This window comes from Sapajus apella, unplaced genomic scaffold, assembly GCF_009761245.1.
Source record: "Sapajus apella isolate SASKATOON/1434 unplaced genomic scaffold, GSC_monkey_1.0 scaffold21, whole genome shotgun sequence".
In the NCBI taxonomy this organism is placed as follows: domain Eukaryota; kingdom Metazoa; phylum Chordata; class Mammalia; order Primates; family Cebidae; genus Sapajus; species Sapajus apella.
The window spans coordinates 9,914,723-9,940,592 of NW_022436961.1; the positions used below are offsets into that span (position 1 = coordinate 9,914,723).

At 42.4% G+C, this 25,870-nt stretch overlaps 2 protein-coding genes and 1 non-coding gene across 5 annotated transcripts; 1 reads left to right on the forward strand and 2 right to left on the reverse strand.

Moving 5' to 3' along the window:
* TTI2 (TELO2 interacting protein 2) lies at window positions 1-14,937 on the forward strand. 3 transcript variants are annotated; one of them, XM_032288267.1, is made up of 8 exons: window positions 3-572; window positions 809-1,554; window positions 3,861-4,047; window positions 6,145-6,237; window positions 9,968-10,155; window positions 10,329-10,472; window positions 12,726-12,888; window positions 14,614-14,937. In XM_032288267.1, the coding sequence occupies exons 2-8, from the start codon at window positions 908-910 to the stop codon at window positions 14,716-14,718; spliced, it is 1,527 nt and encodes a 508-aa protein (XP_032144158.1). In that variant the 5' UTR covers window positions 3-572; window positions 809-907; the 3' UTR covers window positions 14,719-14,937. The 3 variants fall into 3 exon arrangements, with proteins under 3 accessions (XP_032144160.1, XP_032144158.1, XP_032144159.1); XM_032288269.1 differs by lacking the exon at window positions 6,145-6,237 and having other exon boundaries at window positions 1-572; XM_032288268.1 differs by lacking the exons at window positions 3-572; window positions 6,145-6,237 and having other exon boundaries at window positions 597-1,554; window positions 14,614-14,826.
* LOC116558574 lies at window positions 74-177 on the reverse strand. The gene has a single exon (XR_004272075.1). It is a non-coding gene; the product is annotated as a small nucleolar RNA U13 (small nucleolar RNA).
* On the reverse strand, window positions 14,259-25,470 carry MAK16 (MAK16 homolog). The gene is made up of 10 exons (XM_032288270.1): window positions 25,364-25,470; window positions 21,897-21,946; window positions 21,695-21,804; window positions 21,526-21,590; window positions 21,181-21,332; window positions 20,073-20,127; window positions 18,137-18,211; window positions 17,138-17,254; window positions 16,580-16,645; window positions 14,259-15,471 (listed from the first exon to the last, which is right to left on the reverse strand). Exons 1-10 carry the CDS (start codon window positions 25,376-25,378, stop codon window positions 15,274-15,276), a joined length of 903 nt encoding a protein of 300 aa, XP_032144161.1. The 5' UTR covers window positions 25,379-25,470; the 3' UTR covers window positions 14,259-15,273.
* Between the last annotated feature and the right edge of the window lie 400 nt (window positions 25,471-25,870).

The following is a 25,870-nucleotide window of genomic DNA, read 5'->3' on the forward strand; positions in this document are numbered from 1 at the left end:
ATTCTTGACTTTATTAACTTCACTCCCACAATTAAACCACCAACAGAGAAATTAAATAGATCCTCTAAGTTCAGGTCAGACGGGTAATGTGCCGACGTCGTAACAAGATTCAAGGGTGGCACATCTCACACAGGCGTGTGAACACCCAATCATCACACTCATGAACTGCAAAAGGATCGTCCTGCGCTTAACGTTAAGAAGCTCCAAGTATGTGCCACTAATTTTACAGATAGGGTGACTACCGTAATGCAATACGTCTGCTCTTCACGTATAAAATCCTGGCTATTTTCAAAGTCACACTCAGATTCTATGGTGATTCTTTTGTTTCTCCCTTAGCAAAGGAAAATAGAAACACAATTAGCCAGCGGATCATTATATATGTAAATTTATTCCCCCGTAATTCCACCTTTCGGTCACTTTCCCGAGTCTGGATCTTTATTGCTTTACGACCGTACGTCGTGAAATGGGAGGGCGTTGCGGCAGTGCTGGCGGAAACTAGCCTTGTGCTTTGCGGCAGCAATATGAGCTAGGTCCGGATCCTGTTAGACGCTGTGGTGCACGAGCCGCTGCAGGTACCTGGCTTTGGTCGCATTGGTGACATGGCTCAGAAGTTTAGTTTTTTTTTTTCTTTTTAGTCTTCAGAAAGGCAATAGTCGTTTTTTAACATCGCTATTACAAGTATAAGACTTTTAATCCCCGAGAGTCCCTATTCCCTTTCTTGCGTTCCTTCCTTTCTCTTTATTCTTATCCCGGTTAGACTCGCCCCTTCCTCCAAGACGTCTCTCCGTTTTCTTTGATTTGATTTTAGTTCTCTTTGGGTGATCGCTTCTTCTCTCTTCAGCGGATCCATCCCCGCCTCCATTCTCATCCTGTGGAAGAGACCAGCTTTCTGGTGCCACAGTCAGGAATGGAGCTTGACAACGCTCAGGAAACCCCATCGCGGGAAGACTCTTCTTTGTGCGGGGAGATATCTCCCCCCGTCCTTGAACAGGCCTTCTCCAAAATTTTACACTGTCTTACCGGCCCGGTGGCACGACGAGGCAACGCAAGAGATGTGGCTCTTAAAGACCTCGGTGATCTAATAGAAGCCACCGAATGTGATAGGTTATTTGAGGGGAGTGGCGCCCACCTCCGCGAAATGTCCGAGACACTGGGGCAGGTGGCAAAAGCCCTGGAGCAGTATGCAGCCCCACCCAAGGAGGAGGAAGGTGGAGGTGCTAGGCACTCTGAAGTGGTCGAGAAAGCAGCCACAGTTGGGTTACTGTTTCTTAAGCTGTTGGAGAGGGTTGAGACTGCTAAGAATTCTCTGGTTGGCCCTGCATGGCAGACAGGCCTGCATCACTTGGCAGGACCCGTTTATATTTTTGCCGTCACACACAGCTTGGAGCAGCCATGGACCACTCCGAGATCTCGGGAAGTTGCTAGGGAGGTCCTCACCTTACTGCTTCAAGTTACGGAATGCGGTTCTGTGGCAGGATTTCTAAGTGGAGAAAAGGAAGATGAGAAAGGGAGACTTTCGGTGATATTAGGACTTCTCAAACCCAACTTGAATAAGTGAGTACTCCTGCCCTTTGCCACCGACTTGAGCTTCAGAGCTTATTTATTTATTTTTGAGACGGCGTTTCACTCTTGTTGCCCAGGGTGGAGTGCAATGTCTCTATCTTGGCTCATTGCAACCTCTGCCTCCTGGGTTCAAGCGATTCTCCTGTCTCAGCCTCCCGAGTACCTGGAGTTAGAGGACACCCACACCACGCCCGGCTATTTTTTGCATTTTTAGTAGAGACAGGGTTTCACCATGTTGGCCAGACTGGTCTCGAACTGCTGACCTCAAGTGATCCACCTGCCTCGGCCTCCCAAAGTACTGAGATTACAGGCGTGAACCATTGCATCTGGCCTAGCTTAATTTTTTAGAGTGTTAGACCTCAAAGGAAACTCAATTTCTTTATCAGTAAAATAAGGATGCTGTAACCGCAGATCTCTTAAGGCCCGGAAACATTGTGATTTGCTATAAATGGCATAATTGGATAGTGGCAAATTGGAAGTCATAACCTAGGTCTTCAGACTCAGTCCAGTGCGCTTTCCAGCCGTTAGGAGGACTGCCTAGGAAAATTGGAAATTCTGCCCCACTTACTTCGAGTTAATAATTATAAATTGGTTGGGCGTGGTGGCTCATGCCTGTAATCCCAGTGCTTTGGGAGGCCAAGGCGAGCATATCACTTGAGGTTGGGCGTTCCAGACCAGCCTGACCAACATGGAGAAACCTTGTCTCTACTAAAAAATTACAAAATTATCTGGATGTGGTGGTGCATGCCTGTAATCCCAGCTATTTGGGAGGCTGAGACAGGAGAATCACTTGAACCTGAGAGGCAGAGGTTGTGGTAAGCCAGGATCATGCCATTTCACTCCAGCCTGGGCAACAAGAGTGAAACTCCATTTCAAGAAAAAAAATAATTATTATTACAAATTATGGCCAGGTGCGTGGCTCACACCTGTAATCTCAGCATATAGGGAGGCTGAAGCAGGTGGATCACTTGAGGTCAGGAATTCGAGACCAGCCTTGCCAACATGGTGAAACCCTGTCTCTACTAAAATTAGCCGGGCATGGTGGTGGATGCCTGTAATCCCAACTACTCCTGAGGCTGAGGCAGGAAAATCGATTGAACCCGGGAGGCAGAGGCTGAGATCAGGCCACTGCACTCCCAGCCTGGGTGACAGAGAAAGACTCTGTCTCAAAAAAAAAAAAAAAAAAAAAAAAAAAAAAAACAAAAAAAACCAAATTAGAAATTGGATGGGGGATTTGGAGAGGATTTAAACTTATGGTTTGAATTTAGACTAGGGGATCTTGAGTCTCATCACTAATTACTAGATAAGGATGGCTATCAGCTAGGATAAAAAGTGAAAAGCCCCTAGCTAAAGTTCTTTCAATGAGTTTCCACTTGCTACTTTGTTAGCACTGGAGTAAAGAGAGAAAAAGTATCTGTAACTGTTATTTTACCAGGAACATAGAGTTAAAAGGCTTGATTTTGAATTTTGTGCTTCATTTATTACTCTGGATAGGACCCGATTAGACAGCTTTCTGAATCTGTTATTTCTAATGTAAAGATAATAGACTTGGCTGGGTGTGGTGGCTAACACCTGTAATCCCAATACTTTGGGAGGCCAAGGCCGGCCGATCACTTGAAGCCAGGAGTTGGGGACCAGTTTGGGCAGCATGGCGAAGTCCTGTCTCTACTACAAATACAAAAATTATCTGGGCTTGCTGATGCAGGTGTGTAATCTCAGCTACTCGGGAGGCTGAGGCAGGATAATTGGTTGAGCACGGGAGGCAGAGGTTGCAGTGATGGCGCCACTGCACTCCAGCCTGGGTCACAGAGCGAGACTATTTCAGAATAAATAAATAAAGATAATATACCTATTACACAGTAATTACTTTGAGGATTAGTTAAGTCGTGTGTACACTCACTTTATTAGCTATTAACAGGTGTTCAAGTATTGATTCATTCTTTTCCTTAGTGTAATAATACTAATACATTTCTTTTACTTCTCTCTCCCTTCTTAGTACACCTTCACCAGCCATCACCAAAAGTCCTTTATGTAGCTCTGGTTTAATTGGCTTCTTTTCATTGTATAGGCTTTAGACTCAAAGCCATGGGTGATTAAGTATTTGGTGGAAGTTATGGAAGTTATTTTAATCCAAATCTTAAAATGTATGTTATAGAATCAAAAGTTATCTTATGTGCGATGTAGTTTTTTCAAAGACATGAAAATACTCTGTTTAGCTTGAAGTCTTTTTTTTTTTTTTTTTTTTTTTTTGCTACTTATCACCATGTCACTTAATGTAGTTTCATGTCTCCACTTAGGGAATCCTGGAAGAATAACCCTGCCATCAAACATGTTTTCTCATGGACTCTGCAACAGGTCACTCGGCCCTGGCTGAGCCAACATCTGGAAAGGGTACTTCCCGCATCATTGCTCATCTCAGATGATTATCAGACTGAGAACAAAATCCTGGGTGTACACTGTCTCCATCACATTGTGCTTAATGTGGTAAGCAACCTCTGCCTTGCCATCCTTGTTGACAAGACTGACTGAGTCATTCCTGGCTTTTCTTCATTCATTATATCACTATTTTATTTTTGCTTATATCTTTTATTAACTGGCTTTCTGGTAATGCTAAGTCATTCTACTTTATTTATTTGTATGGTTTTTTCCTTATATTTTTCCTCTATTAACCTGGTAGAAGTTGTATCCCATGAGTAATGTAATAACTAAAAAAAAAAAAAAAAAATTATAGAAGAAACAGGAAGACATGGGTCATTATCAACGGAATAGCCAGATCTTGAGAACTGGTTAACAATTGACTTTCTCTTTTCTTTTCTTGAGATATTATCGCTCTGTTGCCCAGGCTGGAGTGTAATCTCGGCTCACTGCAGCCTCCACCTCCCGAGTTCAAGTGATTCTCTTGCCTCAGCTTCCCTAGTAGCTGGGAGTCCTCCCTTGTAGCCAGGACTCCCTAGTAGCACCACCATCTCCAGCTAATTTTTGTATTTTTAGTAGAGACAGGGTTTCATCATATTGGCCAGGTATGTCTCGAACTCCTGACCTCAGGTGATCCACCCGTCTCGGCCTCCCAGAGTACTGGGATTACAGAGCTGAGCCACCGTGCCCAGCCTACAGTCGACTTTCAAGGAGGAAAACAAAACAAACAAAATCAGAAATTGAAAGGGACCGCCTAAATGTGGAAGCTATTACTCAAGGAAAAAAAATTTTTTAAACTTTGTATTATGGAGCTTTTAAAATACACACAGAAGTAGAGAGAATGGTATAATTAATCTCCATGTACCTATAGGGGAGCGCCAAAGATCACTTCCAACCCTGACCCCCCACCTTTATTATTTTTTTTTTTTGAGGCAGACTCTTGCTCTGTTGCCCAGGCTGGAGTGCAGTGGTACGATCTTAGCTCACTTCAACCTCTGCCTCCTGGGTTCAAATGATTCTTGTGCCTCAGCCTCTAGAGTAGCTGGGATTACAGTCACACACCACCATGCCCAGCTAAATTTTTTTTGTATTTTTTGTGGAGATGGGGTCTCACGATGTTGGCCAGGCTGGTCTCGAATTCCTGGCGTCAAGCAATTAACCAGTCTAGTCTCCCATAGTGCTGGGATTGATTACAGGCATGAGCCACCACACCTGGCCTCAGCCCCCTTTTTATCTCTTAGTGGGCTCTTTTCCTGGATCTAGAAACCAAATTGACAACAGGCAGATTAACAAGAGGAAACAATACACATTTATTAGTTTTACATGTACGTGGGGATCTTCACAAGAGAGAGAAGTCTGAAGAAGTGGCCAAAGCAATATACTTTTTAGACAAAGAATGATAAATTTTTCTTTTTTTTTACTACCCCTTTCCTAGCCAAATTTTCCTTTTTTAAAATTTTTTTTTATTTTTTGAGGCAGGGTGTTGCTCTGTTATCCAGGCCGGAGTGCAGTGGCACAATCATAGCTCACTGCAGCCTCAACCTTCTGGGCGTAAGCGATCCTCCCACATCACCCTTTCAAGTAGCTTGGACTATAGGCACGCACCACCAGGCCACACTAATTTTTTAATTTTTCTTTTTTTAATTGGTAGAGACAGGGTCTTGCTCTGTTGCCCAGGCTGGTCTGAACTTGGCCTTAAGTGAGCCTCTCACCTTGGCCTTCCAAAGTGCTGGGATTACAGGCATAAGTCACCATACTTGGCTCTAGGGTAGTCAGTAGGAAATATATGGTTGGGGGTAGTAGGGTGATAAAGGTTAGGTGGAAGATAAGGCTTCTTTGTTCAGTTTATTTATTTAGGTCCATTGTAGCCTTCCATTCCAAGTCTCTGGTGATAAGTGCTGTTTTCACCCTGGTATGGAAAGCATATTTGACCCAGAGGAATCTTTAATCACTTGCTGTGTGCAGAAAGAGACGGGCCAGCTCACCCTTTCTGAATCTACAGTCTCTGCAGTATTTTCAACTCGAAATAATCATTGTACCAGTCTGGCATATTTTGGGATAACATGTTCTTCACTTCTTCATACCCATAATTCAATTTCAAAGACAGTCAACATTTGCCAATCTTGGGAAACTGTTCTTTTAATTTGATAATTTGTCTGGTTGCAGCCAGCTGCTGATTTGCTCCAGTATAACAGAGCGCAGGTTTTATACCATGCTGTTTTCAACCACCTGTACACACCAGAGCACCACCTTGTTCAGGTAATAATATGATTTGTTCGTAACTGTGTCTAGATTCTCTAAATTTGAGTAGAAGGTTGCATTGTGTGAGTAGGAATAATTGAGACACATTTTTCTGTCTTGGAAAGTGAGGATGATAACTAAAGCCTGTTGCCAAATTAAAAATATCTCAACACCAAGCAGGCATCCACATTCCTGAATCTCCACAGGTAAGCCAGTGTTTTTTCTTCGTCTGAATCAATCATATATTACTTTGGGCCAGGCGTGGTGGCTCACACCTGTAATCCCAGCACTTTGGGAGGCCAAAGCTGTCAGATCACCTGAGGTCAGGAGTTTGAGACCAGTCTGACCAATATGACAAAACCCCATCTCTACTAAAAATACAAAAAAATTAGCCGAGCATGATGGCGTGCACCTGTAGTCCCTGCTACGTGGGAGGCTGAGGCACGAGAATCGTTTGAACCCCGGTGGCGGAGGTTGCAGTGAGCTGAGATCACATCACTGCACCCCAGCCTAGGTGACAGACTAAGACTCCATCTCAATTTTTTTAAAAAAAGTATATTTTTTGGGGACAGCTTTATGTCTGAAAAGGTCTATTTTTATTAATTTAAATGTTCTTCTGTTTTGCTTTACATTAGCACACACACTTGACACTCCTTGCATGTTAGATATTGGAGTGTCATTTATTATTTCATCCAACAGACATGGTTTCAAGAGTATATGAATCACATAGGGTTTTTGGCTTTAAGAAAATCTTTGGGCCGGGCACGGTGGGTCATACCTGTAATCCCAGTACTTTGGGAGGCCGAGGCTGGCAGATCAATAGGTCAAGAGTTCGAGACCAGCCTGGACAACATGATGAAACCCCATTTCTATTAAAAATACAAAAAAATTGCTGGGCATGATGGCAGGCACCTGTAATCCCAGCTTCTTGAGAGGCTGAGGCAGGAGAGTCATTTGAACTCAGAAGGTAGAGGTTGCAGTGAGCCGAGGTTGTGCCATTGCATTCCAGCCTGGGTGGCAGGGTGAGATTCTGTCTCAAAACGAAAAGAACAAAAGGAAAATCTTTGGAGAGACATTTATATAAATATGAATATGTACTTAGATATTTACACACACACACACACACACACACACACACACACACACACACATATATATGGTACAAAATGATAACTGCATTAGAAGAGGTTTGTATAAAGTGCAGTGGGTAGTTGGGCATGGTGACTCACGCCTGTAATCCTACCACTTTGGAAGGCCAAGGGGGGCGGATCACCTGAGGTTGGGAGTTCGAGACCAGCCTGACCAACATGGTGAAACCCCATCTTTACTAAAAATACAAAATTAGCCAGGCATGGTGGCACATGCCTCTAATCCCAGCTACTTGGGAGGCTGAGGCAGGAGAATCACTTGACCCTGGGAGGTGAAGGTTGTGGTGAGCCAGGATCGCACCATTGCGCTCCAGCTTGGGCAACAAGAGTTAAACTCTGTGGATAGTGCAGTGGCTATCAAGCAGTAGGTAACTAACCAGGTTTGGGGTGACTTTAGGAGGCTTTGGGAAGGAGGTAATATTTATCATTATGAGGGATGAATAAGTGAAAGTTTCTCAGGAGGGGAAAAGAAACTCCAAAGACAGGAGAAACAAATTGTATAAAATAAGAGGTGGAGGCAACCTTGTTTCTTTTGCCCAGGCCAGAGTACAGTGGCATGATCTTGGCACATTTCTACCTTCGCCTCCCAGGTTCAAGGGATCCTCCTGCCTCAGCCAACTGAGTAGCTGGGATTACAGGCATGTGCCACCATGCCTGGCTAATTTTGGTATTTTTATCAGATATGGGGTTTTGCCATGTTGCCCTGGCTGGTCTCAAACTCAGTGTTTGTGACCTCAAGTGTTCTGCCCACCTTGGCCTCCCAAGATACTGGGATTACACATGTGAACCACTGTGCCCAGCCTCTTTTTCTTTTTAGCAGTATTTTAAATACTGGGTATTAAGAATCCAGATAGTAACAGCCAGAAAGGTCAGGGTTCTTAAGGTGGTAGAGAAAAGAAATTTTAAAAAACCAAAACACCAAGAGAAAAACCAAAGGTCCCAGGAAAGTTAAAAGGGTGTACCTTAACCAAGCTTGTCCAACCCACAGTCCGCATGCTTCCCAAGATGGTATTGACGCAGCAGCCTAACACAAATTTGTAAACTTTCTTAAAATGTTATGATTTTTTTTCTTTTCTTTTTTTGAGCTCATCAGCTATCATTAGTGTAGTGTATTTTATGTGTGGCCCAAGACAATTCTTCTTCCAGTGTGGCCCAGGGAATACCCCTGGCTTAGACACTGCGACTTCAGCAGGTAGGGTCATCAAATTAGACCCAAATTTGGAACATTCTTAGTTTCTGTTTAGGAGCAGTTTTATTAAAAGTATGTATAAATATTGGCTGAGAGCATTGGCTCATACCTGTAATCCCACCACTTTGGGAGGCCGAGGTGGATGGATCGCTTGAGGCCAGGAGTTCGAGAGCAGCTGGCCAACATGGTGAAACCCTGTCTCTACTAAAAAATACAAAAGTTGGGTCAGGCGCGGTGGCTCATGCCTATAATCCCAACACTTTGGGAAGCTGACCGAGTAAATCACAAGGTCAGGAGTTTGAGACCAGCCTGGCCAATGGTGAAATCCCATCTCTACTAAAAATACGAAAATAAGCTGGGTGTGGTGGCATGTGCCTCTAATCCCAGCTACTCGGGAGGCTGAGGCAGGAGAATCACTTGAACCCGGGAGGCAGAAGTTGCAGTGAACCGAGACTGTGCCATTGCACTCCAGCCTGGGCAACAGGGCAAGACTCCATCTCAAAAAAAAAAAAAAAAAAAATACACACATACACACACACACACACGCGCGCGCGCGCGCGCACACATTAGCCAGGCATGGTGATGCATACCTGTAGTCCCAACTGCTTAGGTGGCTGAGGCACAAGAATTGCTTGAACCCAAGAAGTGGAGGTTGCAGTGAGCCGAGATTGCACCACTGTACTCCTGGGCAACAGAGACTCTGGCTCAAAAAAAAAAGCATGTGTAAATATCATGTATCACTAAGTCACTTAGACTTAGTGACATAGTGATGATAGACTTAGATTCCTAAAATCTGGGTTCAAGTCCCAGCTCTGCTATTTTCCCCATTTTACAAATTAGCAAAGAATGGTCCTGAGGAAAATGTATTTATTTGAGACTGTTAGATGGAGGTTTTTTGTTTTTTTTTTTTTTTGAGACAGTCTCACTCTGTCACCAGGCTGGAGTGCAGTGGCGTGATCTTGGCTCACTGCAACCTCCACCTCCCAGGTTCAAGTGATTCTCCTGCCTCAGCCTCCCGAGTAGCTGGGACTACAGGGGAACACCACCATGCCCAGCTAATTTTTGTATTTTCAGTAGAGATGGGGTTTCACCATGTTGGTCAGGATGGCCTTAATCTCTTGACCTCATGATCCGCCCGACTCGGCCTCACAAAGTGCTGGGATTACAGGAATGAGCCACTATTCATGGCTAGATGGAAATTAAGAATGTAAAACAATTTGAAAATGTAAAGTAATAGGTATTTCATGTGAAAATGTAAAGTAATAGGTATTTCATGTATTATTACTACTATCTTAGAATTTTATGGTATGAACCCTAAGGGCAGTAGATTAATGAAGTTCTAGAAAAGTCAATGAGTATTATAAATGCAAATGGATAAACTATGCAGTGTCCTTCCATTCCTTCCTCCTAGGCTGTGCTCCTGTGTCTGTTGGATTTATTCCCCATCCTGGAGAAAACCGTGCACTGGAAAGGAGATGGAGCTCGACCCACCACCCATTGTGATGAGGTCCTGCAGCTGATCCTGACTCACATGGAGCCAGAGCACCGCCTTCTCTTACGCAGGACCTATGCAAGAAACCTGCCGGCTTTCGTGAAGAGGTGAGTCCCTGGGTTTTTATTTGTTATTAATTTATAGAGACAGGATCGTGCTATGTTGCCCAAGCTGGTCACAAACTCCTGGCCTCAAGCAATCCTCCCACCTCAGCCTCCCAGAGTGCTGGGATTATAGGCATGAGCCACTGCACTGGTGTCATATTTTCTTTCATCTTTAGGTTGGGGATCCTAACTGTCCGGCACTTGAAGAGGCTGGAGAGAGTCATCATTGGTTATCTGGAGGTTTATGATGGACCTGAGGAGGAAGCCAGATTGAAGATATTGGAAACCCTAAAACTTCTCATGCAACATACTTGGCCCAGGTAATGGCAGCCTTAAGGTACAAAACTCAGCTGATTTTCTCTTGAGAACTTGCTTGAATGTACTTAATACATTTAGTACAAAGTATTAAATGTGTATCCTGTATTTGAATACCTCCTATTTTCACACACCTATAGGATTTTAAACTGAGAAAATGGCATTATAAAGATAAAATGGACTATAGTTACTTGAGGTGCGCATATTTGACCCTTTTACCAATTATCAGTTCCAGATTTTGACACTATTAAACCACTTCTCTAGTATATCTTTAGAATGGTTTAGATTGGTGTTCTGCAGAATCCCCATCGAGGTACTCTTTGATGCCCCACAGGGAAAAAAAATTCTGTGGTCAAATAGGTTGGGAAACCATACAGGTTGTACATCTCTCTAGATTTAGAATGCATATTAGAAGATTAAAGTCCATTTAGAAGTATTGCAGTAAAGACATTTGCTTAACTTTGTTAATCCTAATGTTCTTTAAATCTAATTGAGAGTAGAGCACTTCATAGCACATCATTTAAGATCTGCAGAGCAGTGATCAGAATACCAATCTAGAGGCTGGGTGTGGTGGTTCATGCCTGTAATCCCAGCACTTTGGGAGGCCAAGGTGGGTGGATCACCTGAGGTCAGGAGTTCAAGACCAGCCTGTCCAACATGGTGAAACCCTGTCTTTACCAAAAATACAAAAATTGGTTGGGGGTGGTGGTGCACACCTGTAGTCCCAGCTACTCAGGAGGCTGAGGCAGGAAAATCACTTGAACCTGAGAGGAGGAGGTTGCAGTGAGCTGAGATCGTGCCACTGCACTCCAGACTGGGTCATGGAGTGAGACTGTCTCAAAAAATTAAAATTAAAAAAGTATACTAATCTAGGATATACTTGCTTGGAAATCATTCCAAATCTGGCTTGAGGTAGGTGTCAGGAACTGGAACCCAAACTGTTGAGTCATCAGAAGGATCTCTTGCATAGCTGAAAGTTGAGTTCAGCCAGAGAATTCAGTGCCCCAACAACATATAGTGTCTATTTAGGACCATATTCTCTCACTTCCTTATATATGTGCAAGGAATCCAGAGTAATGTTCCCTGTGACAACCTTTCTCTTAGTCATATTGGTAACTGGATTGCATTTGTTTACTATCTTTCTTCCCAACTGAATTATAAACTCCAGGATAATGGAAAACTACATCTATTATAGTCTCCCAAAGTATACTTAGTACATGATATTAGGAATACAAATATTTGAAGAATGAATGGATTAGAAGAGAATGAGTCACTGGATGAATAAAATCGAATCAGACTGTCAGGCCTTTAAAGAGCAGAGACCAAGATTCCAAGAAGGGAGAGTGAATAAATGTAGGGAGTTAGAAAAGGAATGTTGTGTGTGTGAGGGGGTGGAGCATGGGAAATGGAAAATAGAGCTGATTATAAGTTGAATAACAGATGGAGGGCTGAGAGGCACCCAAACCGTAGGAAAATGAGGAGTATTTTTTAGATAAAAACTTTTTCTCCCAGTCACACATCTTTCCATAAATATGTGTTGTGCATCTTTTCACATTACAAGTTAAATTATTTTCCACCTTTCCTTAAGGTTTCTTATGGTTTTTTATTGTGATAAAAATAAGAATTTTCTATTTTAAAGTGAACAGTTCAGTGGGATTAAGTACGATCACAATATTGTGCAGTCACTACCATCATCCATTTCCAGAGCTTTACCAACACAATGAAAACTTTTAGAAAGGTGAATAGTTACAAGTAAGTAGGCTGGACTTCACTGATGGTGAGCTAGAATCTGAAATTAAATGACAGAAAATTCAAATTGACACTTAAGTCCCAGAAGCCAAGCTCATTTCCCTCACTCTTTAAATTCCAGGCCCGAGATGGCATTAAAGTTAAAGCATTGAGGGCTCTCTCCATGCATAGTTCAGTTAATAGAGTTGAAAAATACAAGTACCTGGATAGGCCCTTGTTTAGGGGAGATCCTGGTTTCCCCTTTTCAGCTCATGAAGAAGCTGTTTGCTTACAGTAGAATCAAGCTGTGTGTGTGTGTATGTGTATGTGTATGTGTATCATATTTTGTCTTTTGGGGTAAGAAATCTGGAGGCTGTCTTTGGTTCTGTTTTTAGGTCTTTTTTATTTAACCTTAACCTTAATTCCCTAATTTATGAAATGAGGGCTTTCCACTTGACAGTCTTTGAAGTCTCTTCCAATTTTAATATCCTGATTTAGAACATGAACATAGCTTTTCTTCTTAATTCCAGAATTTCCTGTAGACTTGTGGTCTTACTGAAGGCTCTCTTGAAACTGATATGTGATATAGCAAGGGATCCAAGCCTTACACCCCAGTCTGTTAAGAGCGCCCTGCTACAGGAGGCCACAGACTGCCTGATTCTTCTGGACTGCTGCTCTCAAGGACGGGTGAAGGTAAGGCAAACTGAAACTTGGTTTCACTTGGGCCTCATTATCCTTATGTAATTCCTGTGATTGATTATAATTTACTATGTGCCTGACCAAGTCTGAAAATGAACACGGAGGGTTTTAGATCTCCATATGAGCGCTCTAGCATTCAACACAGCTTGATCTTTTTTCTTACTGATCTTTTAAAGCTATTCAGAACCATTTAGAACTAAAGGCAGGAGGATCAGCACATGTTTCCAGGGTTAAGGACAAGAGAGAATGGGCAAAAGAAAAGCATTATGATCAAATGTTTGTAAAATTTAAGTTTTGTTCTAGTCTTCTGAATTAAAAATAAAAAAAGTACGCACTCCAGCCTGGTGACAAAGCAAGATTCCCTCTCAAAAGAAAAAAAAAAAAAAAAAGTAGAAATAATGAGCTATTAGCTCCCAGGAATAACATCAATAGAGCATTTCAGATATTTCCAGTTTTTTAGGGGAAACCATCTCTTAGGTAGATGTTTTCCAATATTCTTAATTTATCTACATGGAAATTCTTCCTTTGGTTTCATAATCCACAAAACTTCATTTCTCAAAGCCATAGCATATAATATGTATGTATTTCTATGTATTTAGTAAACTACTGCTTCTTTTTCTTTTTTGAGAGTCTTGCTCTGTCGCCCAAGCTGGAATGCAGTGGCCCAATCTCAGCTCACTGCAACGTCTGCCTTCTGAGTTCAAGTGATTCTCCTGCCTCAGCCTCCTGAGTAGCTGGGAATACAGGCTAGCGCCACCTTGCCTGGCTAATTTTTTTTTTTTTGAGACGGAGTTTTGCTCTTGTTACCCAGGCTGGAGTGCAATGGCGCGATCTCGGCTCACCGCAACCTCCGCCTCCTCCTGGGTTCAGGCAATTCTCCTGCCTCAATCTCCTGAGCAGCTGGGACTACAGGCACGCGCCACCATGCCCAGCTAATTTTTTGTATTTTTAGTAGAGACGGGGTTTCACCATGTTGACCAGGATGGTCTTGATCTCTTGACCTCATGATCCACCCGCCTCGGCCTCCCAAAGTGCTGGGATTACAGGCTTGAGCCACCGCGCCCGGCCGTCTGGCTAATTTTTGTATTTTTAGTAGTGATATGGTTTCACCATGTTGGTCAGGCTGGTCTTGAACTCCTGACCTCGTGATCTACCTGCTTTGGCCTCCCAAAGTGCCGAGATTACAGACGTGAGCCACCGCGCCCAGCCACTGTTACATTTCTTATCTCTTTTAGAAATCTTTAGTTAAAAGATTGAAAGCAGCATGAAAAGAAATTCATGCCGTGACTCACTGGACAATCTACCTGGCAGGGAAAAAAAAAAAAAAAAAGAAATTCGTATCCTAAAATTATGTAGAGATAGTATGAATTGTTATTTTACCAGTTTATTCAAATGATTTCATCTTAGCTCTTTAATCTTGGGCAGTTTTCAAGCCCTAGATCCAGCTGAATTTGCCTTGGCTGGAATTCTGCTGCTTCAGGAGCCAGCAGCAGATTTGCAAGCACATTAACACAGTTTTTAAAGCAACACCTTCAATACATAAGAGCCATATAAATTTAAAAATTAAAAAACTTAATACCTACTCTGTTTAGTGACCTGTCCCTGAGTGTGATCCATTCTTTCCTCCTTTGAGTAGGATACCAAGGAAGAAGAATCAAGCAAAAGGGGAAAAAAGTAATTAAAGAAAAAAATCAAGGCCTGTTTGGTTTCATGTTTCAGGGTCTCCTGGCCAAAATTCCCCAAAGCTGTGAAGACAGCAAGGTGGTGAACTGTATCAGAAAAGTCCAGCAGATTTCTGAAGGCGCTCCCTACGATGGAACTTAAGACTTGCATTACTTTACCAAGACAAAAGGACTCTCTTTCCATCCCAAATTGTATGAATGGAGTATTTAAGAAAAAAGGTATTTTTACACTAAACTTTGTAAGTTAAAACTGCTTTTTTCTTCTTTCCTTTTACCTCCACAGGAGTAGGGAAAGTAGAACAAGACAAAATTGAATTCCTTCCATTTCTAAATAAAGTTTGGGAGAAAAAAGGACACCAAGGAATTTAGCATTTAAAATTTAGAAATATTTACATCTATCATCTCATTCCAGATTCAAGAACTCATCTGTTAAATTTCTTGGGCACAAGCTGTTACTTCAACACATATGCTATAAAAACACTCTCGTTCACAACTTAGGGCTTTCTTCACTCACTCCAGATTTCCACTCAGTCCAGATTTCTTGCCTCACTGATGTGGCATAAATAATAAAAACACAAATATTGTGTTTAATACAACACAAAAGAGCAAAAACTGGAGGTGTTTATATGTTTAAGATTAAAAAAAAAAAAGTAGTAGTTCTGTATGTTCAGTCCTGGTATAAGTGTTTAAAGAAAAATCACGTGGTTTTGGCCTTGGCCACGGGTTCTGTCTCCTGCTCATATTCTATTTCCACATAGGCTCGTTTTCTCCGTAGTGGTCCTTTCAAGGGCATTTTGCCTTTGTGTTTCGCACTAAGGGCCTTTTCTTCTTCTTCTTCACTGGAGGATTTACCATCCTGATCTTCATCACTGCTGGCATCCAGTTTATCCATATCCTAATATGGGGAGAGAAAAGATAAAGGAGGAAAAATACTAGATTTCACCAAACTACCTTTATTGTACCCTCAATTTAGAACAGACTAGGGAGTTGATATGCCTGTGCCTGTGTTCAGAAACCTTCCCTATTTTTTTTTTCTTTTTTGGAGACTAGGTCTTGCTCTGTTGCCCAAGCAGGAGTGCAGTGGCATAGTCATGGCTCACCGAAGCCTCAAACTTCTGTAGTCAAGCAATCCTCCCACCTCAGCTTCCCGAGTAGCTGGGACTACAGGCAACCGCCACCACCCCCAGCTGATTTTTAATTTTTTCATCCTTTTTTGACATGGAGTCTCGCTCTGTGGCCCAGGCTGGAGTGCAGTGGTGAGATTCAACTCACTGCAACCTCTGCCTCCTGGGTCAAGTGATTCTTCTGCCTTGGCCTCCCAAGTAGCTGGGATGACAGGCATGCACTGCCACGCCTGGCTAATTTTTGTATTTTTAGTAGAGACAGGGTTTTGCCATGTTGGCCAGGCTGGTCTTGAACTCCTGACCTTAACTGATCTGCCCGCCTTGGCCTCCCAAAGTGCTAGGATTACAGGAGTGAGCCACTGCACCTGGCCATGATTTTTTAAAAATTTTTAGGCTGGGTGCGGTGGTTCACGCCTGTAATCCCAGCACTTGGGGAGGCCGAGATGGGCAGATCACAAGGTCAAGAGATTGAGACCATCCTGGCCAACATGGTGAAACCCTGTCTCTACTAAAAATACAAAAAGTAGCCAGGCGTGGTGGCACGCATCTGTGGTCTCAGCTACTCGAGAGGCTGAGGCGGAAGAATCGCTTGAACCCAGGAGACGGAGGTTGGAGTGAGCCAAGATTTCGCCACTGCACTCCAGCCTGGTGATAGAGCAAGACTCCGTCTCAAAAAAAAAAAAAAAAAAATTTTTTTTGTTAGAGATGAGGTCTCACTATGTTGCCCAGGATGGTCTCAAACTCCTGAGCTCAAGTGAGCCTCCCATTTTGGTCTCCCAAAGTGCTGGGATTATAGGTGTGAGCCCCTGGCCACCTCCCTGTTCTTGCTGTTGTTTTTGCTGCAGGCCAAAGGACAATCTTTTTACCCATGAAGCTCACCTCAAAATCACTTATGTCACTCTCATCCACCTCATCATCTTCGACAAATTCTCTTTTCCCCACATCCTATAAATAAAACATAACTGTTAGGTTCAGAATATATAATGAAGATTCATATTAGACATCTAAATAAGTACAAAATAACATATTCAGAACCAGAGTCTATTCACTAGGCAACCAACATTTAATTCTTCTGAAGTTTAATGCTTCTGAATTTTAAAAATTTTAGGGCTATCAGATAATTCTTATTCTTGATTTAAAATTATTAGCAGTAAAACATCCTCATTATGGTTAAAAACTAGATACAGACAGGAAAGGGTTTATAATTTGTCACCTTGCAGGAACAGTTTTAGAAAGCCAATAAATTAAGAGTAAAAACTGTTAATGGTTTGTTGGTTAGCCTGAAGAGCAGCGCAAACAGTGCTAAACCAAAGTTAATCTTATGACAGAAAAGAGAAGACAAATTATTTTTGATTAGCTGACTACAGATGATACTGTGTCTCTCAGTTATATACAAATAGTATGTAAAAGGTTTGGCAAAACAAAAACAAGACTTACTTCCTCCTCATCATCTTCATCATCTTTTTCCTCAGCATCTGAGGAGTCACTCTCTGCTTCCTGTTGTTCCAGGGCCTTGTCAAAGGCATGAATGGGGAAGTTGTAGATGTCTCCATACTGAAGAACATAAACACAGACTGGCTTTAACTACATTTGGATGTGACACTTGAAGTTCCACGGTCTGTGGAGCATATTATTTTTTTCCCCAGTGATTAAATCAGAATACTTAATTTGATCAGTAATATTTTTAAGTGTAGATCCACCAGTGTCTTAAAAAAGCATGTTTTGAACATTTAAATCATCATTAGTTAGTATCAAATAGGTAACTTCTATGGAGGATGGGACCACATCATTTAAAATGTAATAATCTATAAAACCCATGCATTGGGACAAATTTAATTTTGCTGATAAGGATAAATAATAAGGAAACAGCATAGTTTAGTCATGTTGTCTGTTTAAACAACAGTAATTTTTAAAAAGAGAATAAAACCTTAGGCCGGGCGTGGTGGCTCACGCCTGTAATCCAAGCACTTTGGAGGCCAAGGTGGGCGGATCACCTGAGGTTGGGAGTTCAAGACCAGCCTGACTAACATGGTGAAACCCTGTCTTTATTTTTTAAAGTGTATAAAAAAAAATTATAAAAATAAAATTAAAAGAAAAAGAATAAAACCTTAAAAGGCTAGGGTAATTATGGAGGAGAAGGAAAACCCTGTGGCTTTTATACAGAAATCTGGAGTTGCTGCCTTGGGGAACAGAGTTGAGAATAATGGCAAAAAGGGAAAGGTCTCTTACAGTGAATGGAGTATCAAGGGTAACCAAAGCATTTTATGTGCTTACATTGATTAACTAAAATAATTCAGGCCGATTTGGATTTATTTTATTTCAGGGATAAAATTCGAGCAGAGATCTTTATATAATGTTAAAAAACATTTCCCAATATATCTTAGCATCATACTACCACTTAAAATATTAGTACCCCAAAGCTACTGGCTTTCTCACCGTATCTTGTTTCAGTCTCTCCAGTAATTCCTTCTCAATGGCATTGTCTAGCTGAGCAGCTATTAATGCCTTTTCCTATAAGAGGGAAAGAGCAAATCCATTTAATTCATCAGTGCTCCTTATTCATTTTATAAAAATGGAAAAAACTACCAAGTTTTTTAATCAGAAAGACAATGTAATCATTTCCCCTCCTTGCTATTACTGGCTTTTGCCTTTCCAGCCAGATATATTTCTTCTTTCTCTTGCAAACTTTCTTGGGAATGTTTCCATTTTGAAATTCCTATGATTTTGTAAACAACATTCTAAATTATAACAAAGCCTTTGACAGATACAAAACATGTAGGACCATATACCTCTAAGTGTCTCATAAAAAATCTAGCAGCTCTGGAGCCAGACTTTGTAAAAGCTGAGAAAAGGGAACAGAAATCTTCATTCGTTTACATTTTCTAAAATCATGCTAGATTCTGTGTGATAGAATAGGTAAAAATTAAGTGATCTCTCACTGGAGATGATATAACAGTGATGTTCCATGTTGTTCTCAAGAGTGGAGTGCTTATACCTCAAGGGTGATCTGCTAAAGTGTAGGAAGAAAATACCCAAAATTTCTATGTATCTCTTTTTCCTTAAAAAATTTAATGTCATGGGCCAGGTGTGTTGGCTGACGCCTGTAATCCTAGCACTTTGGGAGGCCAAGGTGGGTGGATCACCTGAGGTCAGGAGTTCGAGACCAGACTGGCCAACATGGTAAAACCCCATCTCTACTAAAAATACAAAAATTAGCCGGGCATGGTGGTATGTGCCTATAATCCCAGCTACCCGAGAGGCCGAGGCAGGAGAATCAGTGTAACACAGGAGGCGGAGGCTGCAGTGAGCTGAGACTGCACCACTGCACTCCAGCCTGGGTAACAGAGTGAGACTCCACCTCAAAAATAAATAAATAAATAAACAAACATCATTACAACTGACATTGGTGCCTTGACTGTCTATAAGTAGTTGTGTGTCAGACACAGTGAGCAAGATATCTCAAGGAAGGAATACTGCACATAGCACTTGCAAGTGCTAATCTCACTCCTGTATTTAGATAACTGTTTATGTTTGCCTAGTTAAGTGGATTCATAGTGGATACTGAATATTCTGCCAAAGACAGGGAGTAGTCATAAAGGTATGCTAGTTATCTAATGGCTTAGTACTTTAAAAAGTTGTAGAACCAGACCCACGTAATGGCTCATGCCTGTAATCCCAGCACTTTGAGAGGCCAAGGTGGGTAGATCACCTGAGGTCTGGAGATTGAGACCAGCCTGGCCGATGTGGTGAAACCTCATCTCTACTAAAAATACAAAAAATTAGCCAGGTATGGTGGCACATGCCTGTAATCCCAGTTATTCAGGGGGCTGAGGCACAAGAATTGCTTGAACTCAGGAGGTGGAGGTTGCAGTGAGCCAAGATGGCGCCACTGCACTCCAGCTTGGGTGACAGAGTGAGAGTTATAGAACCTAAAGATAATCCGTGCATTTTCACAAAAAGAAAAATGTTCCAAACTTGCTAATCTTTTTCTAAGATAACAAATGGCTGTCAGTGGTGTGTAACCTAGTAGAAGTTTAAAAAAATAAATACACTTAATCTGTTTCTCCCAGACTAAGGCAAACTTTTAATAGTTTGAGGAAAACAACTGTATTTTGAAAGAAAAAATGTTCTGTGCACGTTTTGAAAAGAAAAGTGATAATTAGATATGGCACTGCTGAAAACATGTCTCCTATAAAAATTGTAATCACACACTTTAAGAATGTGGAAAAGAATACTGTAATCCATTTAAAATTCTTGCAAATCTACATTTTTCAGAGGGCCTGAACAGTTTGCCTAAGTGATGGTGACTGAATCTATAAGAGCCCGCCAGAAAGAAAATGTAGAAGGTATGAATATCATAACAATAAGTTACCTCTCTTCTTTTCTCCCTACGTTCCACCTTCTTACTCAAAGGAACCAGTTTCCTCCTAAGGGAAGGAAAATATATCAGAAAATCCAAGTTCATGTGCTATGTGTTCCTTTTTAGAGATAAGAAAAAGGGACTGGAATTGGTTCTGTAGGGCTCAGCTTAATACATCAAGATGTACTATTTAAATGCTTCTACACATTTAATTCCATAAAAAGTTACATATTTTTACATATATTTTAATCTGGCTATTTTTGTTTAGGCATTCTGGGATTCTCAGGGCATCTGCCATGCTAAAATTAAGACTTCAGTGAACGGAGAAAAAAGAATTTTCTGTTTAAGTCTGACATCATCTTTAGCATTCTCTGTAGATCACAGTCAAAAAGGATTAGGGCCTAACAGTCTTAGAGAAGGTACTCTTAATTCTGGAGATTTCATATCACTTTTTAAAATTAGTTTTCAGTGAATCCAGAGTAAAGTTCTTACATTCCTGTATATTCACATTTCTTAGCTCATTTTCAAATCTCTAATGTTAAGATTCCCTCGGGGAGTTATAGAGAAAATTTTCTGAAGGCCAGGCATGGTGGCTTATGCCTGTAATCCCAGCACTTTGGGAGGCTGAGGCAGGTGGATCACTTGAGGTCAGGAATTCTAGACTAGCCTGGCCAACATGGTGAAACTCCGTCTCTACTAAAAGTACAAAAAAAAAAAAAAAAAAAAAAAGTACAAAAAAATACTTAGCCCAGTGTGGTGATGCATGCCTGTAATCACAGCTACTTGGGAGGCTGAGGTTGAGGCTGCAGTGAGCTGAGATAGCGCCACTGTACATTTTAGCCTGGGCCACTGAGCGAGACTGTCTCAAAAGGAGTTTCTTTTCTTTCTGAATTTTCTGAAAGATGTTCAGACAAGAAAGGTGATAATCGAGTTGTATTCCATTTTAAAAGTCCTGTTATATCAAAGGGCACACCTTTAGTCTAAGCCAAAGTTTCTTCTTAGTACATCATAACACACTCCACAAAGTTAAATAGAAAGTCCTGAAGTTTTACAATCTCAATTTCAAAACAAGCTCCATGAAAAGACAAATTTAAAAATAATGAATGATCCAAATACTTACTGTCGCTTTAGTGTAAGTTTTCTAATTCGAATTAGGTATTGGGTGATCTTGGTGAATCTCTGCTTACATTTGTGTCGAATGAAACGGGGCCAGTAAATCAGATTTTCATCTATTTGCTCCAGTGCTTTCTCATAGTTTTTACTAAGCCGGACCTACCCAACAGAAAAAGGAAGTTTGAAGGGCAAGTGTAAATGAATCATTAGGTTTTCACTGTCAGTGACACCTATGGCCTAATGAGGATGGCCTCAAAAGTTTAGATATGGTTAAGGAAGAGGGCATCATGATCAAGCACGTGGCTGTCATGCTCTTGATCAGTGGTCACTATAGATTTGTTGTAAGCCTTACCCGTTCCCAGAGACGCCGAGGAAAAGCTGCTCGTTCTATAACCTTCATATACAAGTAGCACTGTCCTGAGGATAAAGTAAAATAGCTTTAATGTTATTTGCAGAGACTAAAGAACATGCCTTTAAAAGCTGTGGAGCAGTTCTTCTAAAAGTTAAAACTGGGGAGTTACCTTTCTCTTCTTTAATAGTTGCATACTGGCTATTTGCCAGGGGACAAGATGACCGATTACAGAGTCCAGTCAGGCTGTATTCATTTCTGCAGAAGCTCTGAGTCTTGGTTCTAGAATGGGAGAAAAGAAACAAAGATTATAAAATGGGCTACCAAGAAGGCAAGTGAAGGACTCTTTGACCAAGTTGTAAATCCAGACTCACCTTATTTTGAAGGAACAAAATTGCTTGTTTCCTAGTGTATCCCAGATAACCTGCAAGACACAGTAAAAACCCATTTAAATTGCTCTGCCCCAAGAAATGCCATATTAATTTAAGAAGGCAATGTCCAAGGACAGGAATGAGAGGAAGAAAGGTTTTGTAAAATAGCCTAACTTGTTTACTTTTTAAAATACAAATAGCAGATTCTTATAGAAAAGCAAAATACCGATCAGCAATAATTATAACTCCATTACCCATAGATAAAATTTCATTACTATCTTGTAAATATTTTTTCAGATATTTTTGTGGACATTCTCTGTGAGATCACGAGATCACATTATATATATTTCATAATTTCCTTTTTTACTTACGTTCATTATCCGTTACTAAAGACTTCATGGGCTGGGTGCGGTGGCTCATGCCTGTAATCCCAGGACTTTAGGAGGCCAGGCTGGCAGATCACTGGAGCTTGGGAGTTCGAGACCAGCATGGCCAACATAGTGAAACCCCGTCTCTACTAAGAATACAAAAATTAGCTGGGCATGGTGGCAGGATGCCTGTAATCCCAGCTAAGGCAGGAGAATCACTTGAACCCGTGAGGCGGAGGCTGCGGGGAGCAGATATCACACCACTGCACTCCCACCTGCTCAACAGAGTAAGACTCTGTCTCAAAAAAAAAAAAAAGGCTTCATGGTATTAGATTTTTGGATATACATACCATAATTTTATCTCATTGAGGGCAAAGAAAATTATCTACTGCTATCCTGCCGTAACTAATGTGCTCTTTTTTCATTCAGCATTATAGATTTAATTTATGTGAGACACTGACATCTCCAAGTCCTGACACACAGTAGCCACTTAAGTATTTGCTGAATGAAAGTATACTCTTTAAAGAGTTTTATCTATCTAGTTAGGAGAAAATATATGTAAACAAAGTATCATAAAGTAGCAGTAGGTCTAAAGGCCACACAGCATGCCTTTGAGTGCGCTACCTTGAGGAACTGGGGGTAAAAAAGCTTTACCACTATTAAAGGAAAAATATGAAGAGAGCCAAAGAATAAAACACACTTTGAGAATTTAATAGGTGTGTCCAGTGGGGGATGGTAGGAAACAGGTAAGAAGAATGAGGGAACTCATTTAGGCTTGTGGCTTTAAGTATCATCTCTAAGTGGATGACTCCGAAATTGTTATTTCCTGGTGAGACTTCCTCTCTGAGCACCAAATTTGTATAAGACATCTCTACTTCAATAACTAAGGGGCGCCAGGTGTGGTGGCTTATGCCTCCCAGCACTTTGGGAGACCAGGCGGATCACAAGGCCAAAGGTTCGAGACCAGCCTGACCAACATGGTGAAACCCTGTCTCTACTAAAAATATAAAAATTAGCTGAGCATGGTGGCATGAGCCTATGGTCCCAGCTACTTGGGAGGCTGCGGCAGGAGAATCGTTTGAACCCAGGGGGCGGAGGTTGCAGTGAGCTGAGGTGGTACCAGTGTACTCCAGCCTGGGTGACAGAGTGACACTCCATCTCAAATAAATAAATATCTAAAAGGCAACATAAGTATTAACATATCCACATGGAGTTCTCAATTCCACATCCCTCATAAGAACAGTCTTCCTTAGAGTTCCCCCACTTCAATAAATAAAATCACCATTGAACTATATATTTATATCCTAAATCCTTCCATTTCTTCTTCACTTAATCCATCACCAAAGTCTTGTCAGTTATACTGACATAACAGGTCTCAAATTCATCAATTTCTTTTCATCTCTACCATTAAATTACTACCTTAGGTGAAGCTATTTTTGTTTTTAAACAATTTTATTTACTTTAGTGACAGGATCTCTCTGTCACCCAGACTGGAGTGCAGTGGTGCCAACATAGCTTATGGCAGCCTCCGACTCTTGGGCTCAAGTAATCCCCCGCCTATGCCTTCCAAGTAACTGGGTCTTCAGGCAAGCACCACCATACCCGGCTAATTTTTTATTTTTTTGTAGAGATGGAGTCTCACTTTGTTTCCTAAACTGGAATCCAACTCTGGGCTGCAGGCGATCCTCCAGCCTCAGCCTCTCAAAGAGTTGGGATTACAGGCGTGAGCCACCGTATCTGGCTTGAAGCAAACTTTGTCATACCCTAGTCTCCTTACTTTCATTCTTTCTCTCCAAAAATCCTTCACGCAGCAACCAGACAACTTTTCACAAACATAGATCATTAAAGGCCTAAAAACACTTCCTACAAGACTCCGCATGACCTCGCCCTGGCAAGCATATCTAATTTCAGTACCTGTCTTACATTGTCACTTAGATGACCCTTATATTCATTCTTTCATATCTTCAGCTCTTTGTATTTTACTGTTCCTATTGCCCAGATTGCTTTTTCCTCAGCTCAGTGACTGGCTTATTCTTACTTTTAGATCTCAACTCAAATATCTTCTGTTCAGGGAAACCGTCTATCTAATCTTCTATGAGTACCCCATCTGAAGTGGTCTTCATTATCCCTGGACTTTCTTTCATAGTACGATTATACAGTGTAATTGTTTTTTTTTTTTTTTTTTTTTTTGAGGGGGTTTTTCTTTTTTTTTTCTTGGGAGGGGACGGGCGCGAGCTTGGCTCACCGCAACCTCCGCCTCCTGGGTTCAGGCAATTCTCCTGCCTCAGCCTCCTGAGTAGCTGGGATTACAGGCACGCACAACCATGCCCAGCTAATTTTTTTTTTGTAGCTTTAGTAGAGACGGGGTTTCACCATGTTGACCAGGATGGTCTCGATCTCTTGACCTTGTGATCCACCCGCCTCGGCCTCCCAAAGTGCTGGGATTACAGGCTTGAGCCACCGCGCCCGGCCTTACAGTGTAATTGTTAATTTATTTGTTCACTTGTTTACTGTGTCTCCCCCAACCAGTGTTCCAGGAGAGTTGGGGTGTTTTTTCTGGTTTGTTAACCAAATCCTCAGTAATTAACACAATGCCTGGCACATTGTAGGCACTTAAATTTCTCTAACAAAAAAATGAATGAATCTCGGATGCTTCCGAAATTATGACTTTAGCAAATGTAAAGAAAAGCCTAACACAGGAAACGCAGATGGAAGAGTAACGCGCACATGGATGAGAAGGACGCTTAAACTTGGAGTCAACTTCGCCAAATCCCCTGCCGCCCCCCGCCCCCCCACCCCACGTCCGGAGCTGACAGCTGACAACATGGCACGATGCTATGCTAGGCACGAAAGACCGGACACATCGACTCCACGGACTGAGGTGACCGCGTCCTGTGCTCACAACCCGGCCGGGTCAGCGGGCAGGAGACCCCTGCTAGACACGCGTTGAGAACCCACGTTGGAAAATCAGGGTTCCAGAAGCCTAGCATCCAGAGCGGCACGAGGCAGCAGGCCAGTTGAGTACGCGTTTTCTAAGTGTCCTAAAGTGGGCAAAATTCCCTGCGCAAACCCCGGGTGTTAGAACAACGGGAGGAGTCTCACATCATCCGACTGCATGGTGTCCGCGGTTCAGCGTGCAGCGTCCGGCCGGATCGTGGGCGCAGACATGCTTCTTCCGGGAAACCACTTCCGGAACGCCGAGCCTCACCTATCGCGAGAAACGCTGACATTCTTGGAGGTGCGCAGCGTCCCCTGGCGGTCTCGCCGCCGCCCCGCGCGCTTCCGCGGCCCCAGCACTCTGGTGTCTTCTCGAGCCGGCGTTGCTGGGGCTGGTTCCCGGGCGCTTCCCGGAACTGTAAACCCGGTTGGGTGCCTCGTTCGATCCGCAGAAGGCAGGACGCGCGCAGGCGGCCGAATTCTGTAGCGCGGGGGCCGCGGGGGCTGGGCGTGCTTCCCCAGAGCCCGGTTTGTGACCGTTCATGAGGACGGGACCCCTGCCTGCCAGGCCTCCCCTCTGCCGGGAGAAGGCTGGGGAAAGGTGCGGGCGGCGCGGCGCGGCGGGGCTGGGTCCCGGCCCTGCCCGGCAGACCCTGCCCTCGCTGGCTGCAC

Bases quoted from the DNA above. Each gene is read 5' to 3' on its own strand.
- TTI2 (XM_032288267.1), top strand. From the start codon at position 908: ATGGAGCTTGACAACGCTCAGGAAACCCCATCGCGGGAAGACTCTTCT. The intron at 10,156-10,328 runs GTGAGTCCCTGG...TTTCATCTTTAG, and splicing joins CTGCCGGCTTTCGTGAAGAG to GTTGGGGATCCTAACTGTCC. The intron at 10,473-12,725 runs GTAATGGCAGCC...TCTTAATTCCAG, and splicing joins ATGCAACATACTTGGCCCAG to AATTTCCTGTAGACTTGTGG.
- MAK16 (XM_032288270.1), bottom strand. The intron at 21,805-21,896 runs GTGAGTCTGGAT...CTCCCATTCTAG, and splicing joins TTTTGTTCCTTCAAAATAAG to AACCAAGACTCAGAGCTTCT. The intron at 17,255-18,136 runs GTGAGAAAGCCA...TATGTTCTTCAG, and splicing joins AGAGACTGAAACAAGATACG to TATGGAGACATCTACAACTT.